Below are 8,739 nucleotides of genomic sequence, written 5' to 3'. Positions count from 1 at the left end.
AGACAAAACAGCGTGTGATTCTCAGTAACTTCACATTAGCTCCGCCCGTGTTCTCTGCCTCGTTGCACCCCCTCCTCCTCTCCACTCTGCCTCTGGTGGACTTACACTTTTTGACCGTCGCCGCTCTTAAAGTTAGATGTTTGTGTACTCTGCGTTCACTTTTGTTTAGCCCTTTGCCAAAACTGAATGCTCGAGGGTTTATGAACCGTCCGAAGCGGAGCCTGTGTCGCGTGTTTTTGAGTTCGCAGAAAAGAGAAGCTGAAGGTGGGATGAGAAACGGCGACGAGTGCGTTTGGTTTCACAATGGCACGGTGATTTTTCAGGTGACTAGCCGAAGTGACTCTTGCACGATTGATTTGATATTCTGACAGTAATTCCCGCGAAATTAGTTTCTCTGGATATCATGGCGCGAAGTGGTGGGGAGAAGAGCAAGTTTGATTTGCTAGAAGAAAATCGGACTGACTCGGGTATCGACTCGTTTAGGTCTTTAACCAAAGACGATCAGTACGGTACAAGTTCAGTGCCGGATACCACCAGGAGAGAAGAACAGGACAAACTCAGCGGCGGCACAGATGAACGGCTGGACTCCGCTTACGGGTCTTCATCTCTGACAGTTGATAGTCTGAATGAAATTATCGATAAATGCAGCATTTCGGAAACTCCATGTGCCGAGAGCGAAAAGGACTGTGAAAATATCGAGGAGGAAAATCCTTTAGCTACCATCACAGAAGATGGAGACACGTAGGTTTTAAACTTTGACAACCTTGTTTCTGCTCATTAATTTCGTCAGTATTTTGCAAATAAAACTAAATTTGTGGATAACTAGTGCAACAGAATAGTTGAGGACAAAAGGGGTTGAAGGTTAAATAACTAGCTAGCATAGCTCATTATGCAAGCCGGCGGGTAGATTATGCTGTTTTAAAGACTGAAAACTTCAACGCCTGCACTTGCTCATTGAAAGGTTTAATATGATGAAAATAGACTCGGGCTTGATTGAATTTCTGTTCAGACCGCGAAAACGGATAGAAGGCTGTTTAGCTCTCATTTGTGCTACCCCTGACTTGGAATGGATGAGTGCTACAAGTGCACATGGAAGGCCATGTCTACCTTTAAAAGTTTTTTAGCCATGCAGCCAGTTAACCTTTGCATCAGTAATTAACATAATTTAACGCACATTTGAACCTACAGTTTAGATACCTTTTTTTAGTGTGCGTATGTGTGTGTGTATAGAAAATGTGTAAAGATAAGGTTTTATAGGACTACGTTATTTGCACATATGTAGTTGGGCCCACACAGTTTTATTGTTTAATGGCATGCCTTTGGTGACAGACAATCATGTGTGCAAGTGAATCGATGAGGCTGACAATGTGTTGTTATGGAGGCAGTTATACAAGTCTACAAAACTGGATCCCTTATCTATGGTGCATCTGCATGAGAAAGCAGAAGTACACGCATCGGCTGTGGAATTCCCCAGCACTAGCCTGGAAACATGTTCTGATACCTCCCTTAAAAAAGCTTTTGTTGAGAGCCCAGAAACGTTTGAACCGACACAGTGTTCAACGTTTGTGATACAAAATGTATACGTACATTCTGAACCTTGCAGTAAAAAAAACAGTTATTCCAGTTGTACTTAACCTCAGGTAGCTGACACGCACATAGGCCTGAACTCTCTAGTTCTTTGTTGTTCTTATCGTAGCCCACAGAATGTGCAGAAAGTTGTTTTTTGGGGGGGTTTTTTATTTTATTTTTTGTGCTATTGAGCCCAACCAATCGAATATCAAGCATGACCCTTTCAGTGGGTGGATATGAATATTCATAATAATTATTCATTACAGTTCTGTCTTTGCTGTCTGCAGCCAGTATGACCTCTTTTTATTTCCGCTCTATTTGGTTCTTTGCCACGAGGAAATCTTTTGCCTGGTTCCTTCGCAGTCATGAGCTGTCAGACCGGGTGAATTCCCCCAGGCATTCCATGCCGGCTCTCACTTCAGGTGCTGAGGAGCAGACTTGCACTTTAGGACTGTTGTAAAATTTCCTCTGAAAAATCCCATTTCTTCTTCCTCAGATTTTTCTAAGGACCTGACTCTTTATCTCTAAGTCTGTGGTCTTTAGACTTCATTGATTAAAATATTTTTTGAGTGCAACATTTCCTTGTATATTACTGTAATACGGATGCAGGACTGCTGGTAAGAAACAAGACGGCTTGATCTCTTTATCATTATAGCGTATACAGTTAGAACACCTCAGAAAAAACATACTTGTACTGCGCAGAGCTCTGTAGGTATTGCAGTATGGTCAGAAACATTTTGACCTAAATATGCCACCATGTATGACTCATGAAGCGTTAAAGCCGTATAAAATAAGAAGCTGCATAAGCTCACAAGTGAAATTGGCACAATAATTGCTGAAATCTGGAGTATATTGTAATGTTTTGAGATTTGCTACTGTTAGCGTAATAGTCATTAAACTATATCAGGTTTATTTTTTCAGTGAAACTGTATGGGCTAAATTATTTATTTAAACAAAAATCCATGGAATTGAATGTTTAGTCTTTTATAGTTTAGCTTTTAAAACTGTACAAGTCCTACAGTACCTGCCATTATGTGTACCAGTGTAATATCATTTGTTTGGATCTCTCATTTCCTTAGCAGTCCAGTGCCTGAGTTCATGCAACAGCCCCTAACTTGCATGTTATTGCCACCATTCAACAGCTGGAGAGATGAACAAGAATGTTTGCACTGCTGGTTGTTTTACTGTGTCGCAGCATAAGTGCAAACGCAGCCCAAGATGCTTCTGTTGGAAAGTGGAGTTACTGTGGTCTTGAACTATTTCCTGTGCTCTGTCTCCCTGTTGCCTTCTGTCTGGTGCTTTAAACACACTCCACTGCCTTGGTTACATTTTATGTGCACTTCATCTGAAACCATGTCCGTAACTTGTCTACGTAAAACCATTTCTATTTTGATGTCTTCTTTTCCAAGAACCGGACAAGTCCAGCATTGTTCTAACTCTCCTGATTTGACTGCTATCTGTACGGAAGTTCCAGAGTTGCGCAATGCCTTTCTGCCTCACAGCCTCCTGACCACTCATACTATGGCACAGTAAAAGATTTTCTTAGTATCATTTATTCACCCTATATTTCTTTCCGGCACAGATTGTGAAATACTTTCCTTTTGTGTGTCGTCTTCCCCCACACAGTAGACAAAAAATGCTGAACTCGATTCTGATCATGTTTAACTTGAAGCCTTATTCTCTTTCTCTCTCCCTGCCTCTCCCTCTTCAGAATTCTTCACTTGGCCATAATCCATGAAGGGGAAGCGTTTTCACATCAGTTGATAGCTGTGTTCCCTAAAGAAGTGCTGGACATTCAGAATGACTTGTCTCAGGTAAACATGGGAGTCATTTTGCACATGTTCTTCCATTGGGTTTGCGCACACCTTAGTCTTTATTCACAGGTCTTCATGAACGTCGATGTAAACCAATGCAAATGAAGGTTTTGCAGTGCATTCAGGGGTTGTATTGGCCTACGTCATTGATATAGTAAGGGAAACTCCACCGCAACCAGAAATGAGACTTATCACACTCATAAGCTGCTTAGGTTTTCTGATCATATTTGGAAATACTGGTTTTATTACATTTTTTAGAGATGAAGTGGTAAAAAAACAATCGAAAATGAAAACTTGGACAAAATTTGTAAAGGATGCTAAGTGGGAGGGGATTTAATATCTGTGATTTTACTAATGGATGACTAATAGATGTTTAAAGAGAAGGTTATTCTAAATATGCTTGCAGTTGATCATTTAAACAGGTCTATAAATGTTTACGTGAGGCTATGTATTTAGTCTGTAAGTTGTTGCTATATTAGGGCTTAATTATATAAGATCATTCTAAATATTTCCACATTTGATCATTTAAACAGGTCTATAAACGTTTAGGTGAGGGTAAGTGTTGAGTCGGTAAGCCTGTGCTGTTTTAGGGTCTCCTTTTAACACCTTGTGGTGACTGCAAAAGGAGGAAACTGAATGAGAAGACAGAAGTGTTGCAGTCAGCATTTAAAACTATGACTAATGGAAATGTATTTTTGAGACAGTTACCGAAATCCACGTAATCGAGACACGGCGTTGGTCAGATCAGTCAACATGACATATCGGCACAGTCAATGTGCACTCTGAAATTGACTAAGCATAATGCACTGTCAGGTTCCTTACACTTCAGTCTGTTAGTATTATTTCAGTATCCTCTTTTGTTATCCAAAGATGGTGGTCTGAATAAGTTGGGTATTAGATAAGCATGGTTATTGGTTTATCTCCAAAAGTACTCCTTTGATTTGGAATTCTTATTGCATTATATCACAATAATAATAATAATAATAATAATAATAATAATAATAATAACTTTCCTATGCTTTTACATGGAATATCTCATAGCATACCTAAAATAAAATGTATAATTTAGAGTTTTATATTTTAAGGTTATGAATGGTGTTTATGACTAATAGTAGAATTATTCATACTCATTTTTCAATCTTTTTTTTTTTTCAAATGTCTACCATGCTGGGTAATTTAGTAGATATGAAACCCTGTATCATGAAGTTGGTAAGCTCGTCATTTAGTAGACGTCCTTTAACTATTGGCAATCCCCAACGTCACAGTGCATTTATAAAGGCACTGTTAAATTTGTGTTTACAACTTAATAGAGCTAGGACACTGTTGCACTGTTCCTTGTTAATGTTATTGTTTTTTTATGCATCAAGATGACCATTAATATTGATCTTAATAAAGAGTCAAAGGGCTATTGACCAGTAGAAATGTGAGTTAGTATGTTTGTCGAAGTGAATTTGATTTTAAGGTTATGCCTTTTTAAAAATATTATCAGTCTATTCAAATTATTAAAATATCAAATGAAAAAAAAAATTGGACAGGTACAGCTCAAATGGCTGAATTTCAGCGTCTGCCTCAGTTGCTGACATCAGCCTCCTCTTGCAGACGCCGCTGCACCTGGCTGTGTACTTGGACCAGCCATTTGTGGTGAAAGCCCTGGTGGAGAGAGGGGCATGTCTGGAGCTCCAGGACCAGGATGGGAACACCCCTCTCCACATGGCCTGCCAACACGGCAGGCTGGAGTGTGCCACCAAGATGATCTGCAACATTTCGGCCACCGAGCTGGTCCGTGTGTTTGATGTCCAGAACTGGAGAGGTATGCCCGTGCGTGTACACGTGTGCGTGGGTGTACGTGTCCTCATGCACGTGTGTGCACGTGCTACATCCACGGAAGGGTTTTGTTTCGTGCTGCCTCCTTCCAGTTTGCTGGGTGTTGGCATAAGTCATGCCTGAAAGTGGGATGTTATGCACTTTCACTGAAAGTGGAATTGTTGTCACTTTATCATGTTGATGGAAACATAAATACAGTAATAATAGAATGGGGAAGTCTTAGTGTTTTGTAATTATCAGGCCAATTGCCATGACAACCCTAAATCTTTCTTCCATTATCCTAAGACCATGACCCATTTCTTCAATCTGTTTGGGTTATTTCAGTGTGTTCTTTTGTTTTCCAAAGAGTCTTTAATCATGCTGATTGACATGACGAACGTGGTTGTGGGGGGGGAGGTGGGAGTTTAAAAAAAAAAAAAATCTCCATTATTCTACTGTCCTAATCCCAGGTCTCACCTGCCTACACGTGGCCACCCTGCACAGACAGCACAGACTCGTGAGGCTCCTTATAAAGAAAGGTGTTGACCTCAACATTCAGGTGAGCAGAGCTTGAAAATGGGCTCCAGTTGTTAGCCACTTCCTTTAAAAAATAATGGGAAAATAATTTTGGGACTTAACGGTGACATGATTGGTCCGCTGCAGTTCATAAAAAAGCTCCTTCAGAGAACTCTTCTACAAAGTATGGAACTGCATAGGATGCTCACACACACAAACGCACACAAATTGATTGGTTAGATGACTCCTGCAGTATCCATACTGCAAATGTTGATATTGTGATAAACAAATGCCTTACTGCATGGCCCTGTTTCTGACGGTGTTTTGCCCCAACCTTTAGGAGGGGACCAGCGGCAAGACGGCATTGCACATGGCCGTGGAGGTCCATGACGTGGACATGGTGACTCTGCTGCTGAACAAGGGTGCCAATGTGGACGCGGCCATGCTCAACGGGTGCACAGCGCTGCACCTGGCCATCGGGCGCCAGGACGCCACCATCACCACCCGCCTGTGCCAGGCAGGAGCCGACAGAATGATCCGGAACATGGAGGATGACACACCACTGGACCTTGCCGATGGCAACGATGATGTAAGAATCACTTGTTTTTGTTGATAGGTTGTTTGTTTGTTTTTGTTTGTTTGTTTTTAAACAGTAAGATGTAGGGATTGATGGTCTAAGTACAAAGTAATGCACAGCAGTTTCCTACAGTGGATGTTATTACTATATTTATTAGGATTGCCAGTATAATACACATGTATATTCAGATGAGCACAAATTTAAAGGTCACAGAATGTTAATGTAACATACATGTAAAAGAAGGTCGTGCTAAAGAAATAAGCATTACAGTAGTTCACTCAATTGTTTTTTGTTTTTTTTTTACTGGTAAAATGTGAACGTGGACATACCTCTAGGGCTAGGTATTATTGAAATCATGACATAACACATTTGAAGTTATAAAACATTGCTAAACTGTCTTCCTTATGTTTGTTAGTCTACTTGATGAAAAGATCAAAGTGTAATGGTATATTTCCAGTGCAAGCTAATGTTGTCTGAATCATCTGCTGTCTCCCGTACGAGTACCCTGAACTATTTGTGGGGATTAGTGAATGAGTAAACAAGCAGAGCATTTCAGACAGAGCTATTGATTTGAGTTCACTCTAATTAAAACCAACTTTGAAGACCAGTTTTGTATTTCCTAATGTTCCACTGTGACATGTTCTCAGTAGAGTGACTCTACCATCTGAATAATGTCATTCAGGACTAATAGCTTCAACTCTGGATGGAGAAATTGTTCCATGTGCCTACACTAGTATACTCCAAAAATCACCAACAATAAAATGTGCATGTGGTTCGCTCACTCTTGGACAAAGCACAATGCTACACGTTTTCGTGATTTCTCTGCGGGCTTCTAAATCGTTGCTGGTTTAGGTAGTACACAATGTCTCTGGTGTCTCACAACAGAATGAATTCAGTTTATTAAGCTCAACTGTACAGTGTAACAACAAATTGGATATTTTAATCTTACAGGGCAAGGGTGTTGACCATGCAATAAAATGACATGGCGGTGACCAGAATTTTAATTGGTCTGCAGAGCTCTCTAAAGCGATTAAATAATTGTAGGGTTCTCAGTGTGACCTGCTGTGTGTGAAAAAGTAACACTATTTATGCTTTTGCTTTTCAGATACTTGCACTGTTCCCATTTGATGACATTCAGATCATGGGCAGAACCATTGGTGTGAACTTCTGAGTCTTTTTGTGTATGTGTCTGTGTGTGTTTGTTTGTTTGTTTTCCAGCAAATAAACTATGTAGGTCCTTACTTTTAGATTGCTTATGTATGGTGTAGTTGTTAATTTATGCATATATTTGTGATTATTGTCAGAAATGTATAAATTTCTGTGCCAAAGACGATCTGGAATGAAGAATTGAATGGCCAGTTCATGGTTTTGAAAGTATACCATAATGAATTATATAAACAAATTGAAGTTTGCACATACGAGGCTGTTTGGTTTCAGACAATGAAGTGGTTTGAGTAGGTTTGAAGTGGTCTGATTTGGTTTGAGTAATGTAAGTTAGCTTGTAAGGCTTTAAATGTAACATGCTCAACAGCTCTCAATATTTCACGGCCCCTGCCCCCTAATTCCTTTAATTAAAATTTCTACATTATATGATCATTTATTCCATCCAGCTTGTGTACCTAAGGAATGTTTGTTAGGCTTTCTCCCAAAACATAGCCTTAGACTTGCAGTTTGGTGTAAAAAGCTTATTAAAGTTCAATTGCTGGGGTGGAAACATTTACTTTTTCAAAACGGTTTAGTCAGATTTCCCAATTTTATCCACCTTTTAGGGCTTCATGTCCATAACTTGCTATGAATATGACTGAGCAGCAGCAAGCATGTGAAAAGGTGAATTCTGCCATGCAATGGTTTAAAACACCTGGTTACATGTGCTTTAATGTATGTATTTGAATGACAGTATTTTTACAGGAATCTAATCAGATATGTATGATGCTCATGTTACAGGCACAGAATCTTTCAGATGGTTTAATTAATGGGTCATTCCCCACCCTGTAGCTTAGTGTTTTATCTGATTTGTATTCTGTAGCCTGCAAGTACATAGAAATGTTTTGCATGGTAATTCCATATGTAAATAAACTCCAATTGCTGCTACACAGCAAAAAAAAATAATGCAAAAAGTGCTTGAGTGTTTTAAATAAAATACTTTTTCAACTTCCATTCCAGTAATTTCTCGAAGGACTACTTAGACATGCTTAGGTATTCTCACCGAACTACCTGGGTATAGTTGGGCAAGTGCAAAGAATAAGTATTCTTGTAAGTACTACTTGTAAGTAGCCCTTTGCACCACTGTGCTTATAACCTAACTCACTTGACCTACCTTAACCATGTCTGCAGGCACATGGAAATAGTCAAGTGATGAAATGGGAAGTAATTTGGGAAACCCTGCAACATGCAGAAGCGAGCATGTCGTGTAGTGTGAATACAATTCTCATTTCATAGTGTTGCAGTTTTTCAATATTT

The 8,739-nt window shown here is 39.7% G+C and overlaps 1 protein-coding gene across 3 annotated transcripts; it reads left to right on the top strand.

Annotated features, from left to right (window-relative positions):
* The first annotated feature begins 40 nt into the window (after window positions 1-40).
* On the top strand, window positions 41-8,436 carry nfkbie (nuclear factor of kappa light polypeptide gene enhancer in B-cells inhibitor, epsilon). 3 transcript variants are annotated; one of them, XM_081718290.1, is made up of 7 exons: window positions 41-741; window positions 2,979-3,098; window positions 3,281-3,383; window positions 4,983-5,193; window positions 5,657-5,745; window positions 6,043-6,291; window positions 7,385-8,436. In XM_081718290.1, the coding sequence occupies exons 1-7, from the start codon at window positions 404-406 to the stop codon at window positions 7,448-7,450; spliced, it is 1,176 nt and encodes a 391-aa protein (XP_081574416.1). In that variant the 5' UTR covers window positions 41-403; the 3' UTR covers window positions 7,451-8,436. The 3 variants fall into 3 exon arrangements, with proteins under 3 accessions (XP_081574416.1, XP_026872048.1, XP_081574417.1); XM_027016247.3 differs by lacking the exon at window positions 2,979-3,098 and having other exon boundaries at window positions 42-741; XM_081718291.1 differs by lacking the exon at window positions 41-741 and having other exon boundaries at window positions 748-3,098.
* Window positions 8,437-8,739: the final 303 nt, after the last annotated feature.

Source organism: Electrophorus electricus, chromosome 7 (assembly GCF_041902795.1).
Source record: "Electrophorus electricus isolate QZ-2024a chromosome 7, ASM4190279v1, whole genome shotgun sequence".
Classification (NCBI taxonomy): Eukaryota; Metazoa; Chordata; class Actinopteri; order Gymnotiformes; family Gymnotidae; genus Electrophorus; species Electrophorus electricus.
This window is presented reverse-complemented; position numbering and strand designations above follow the sequence as displayed.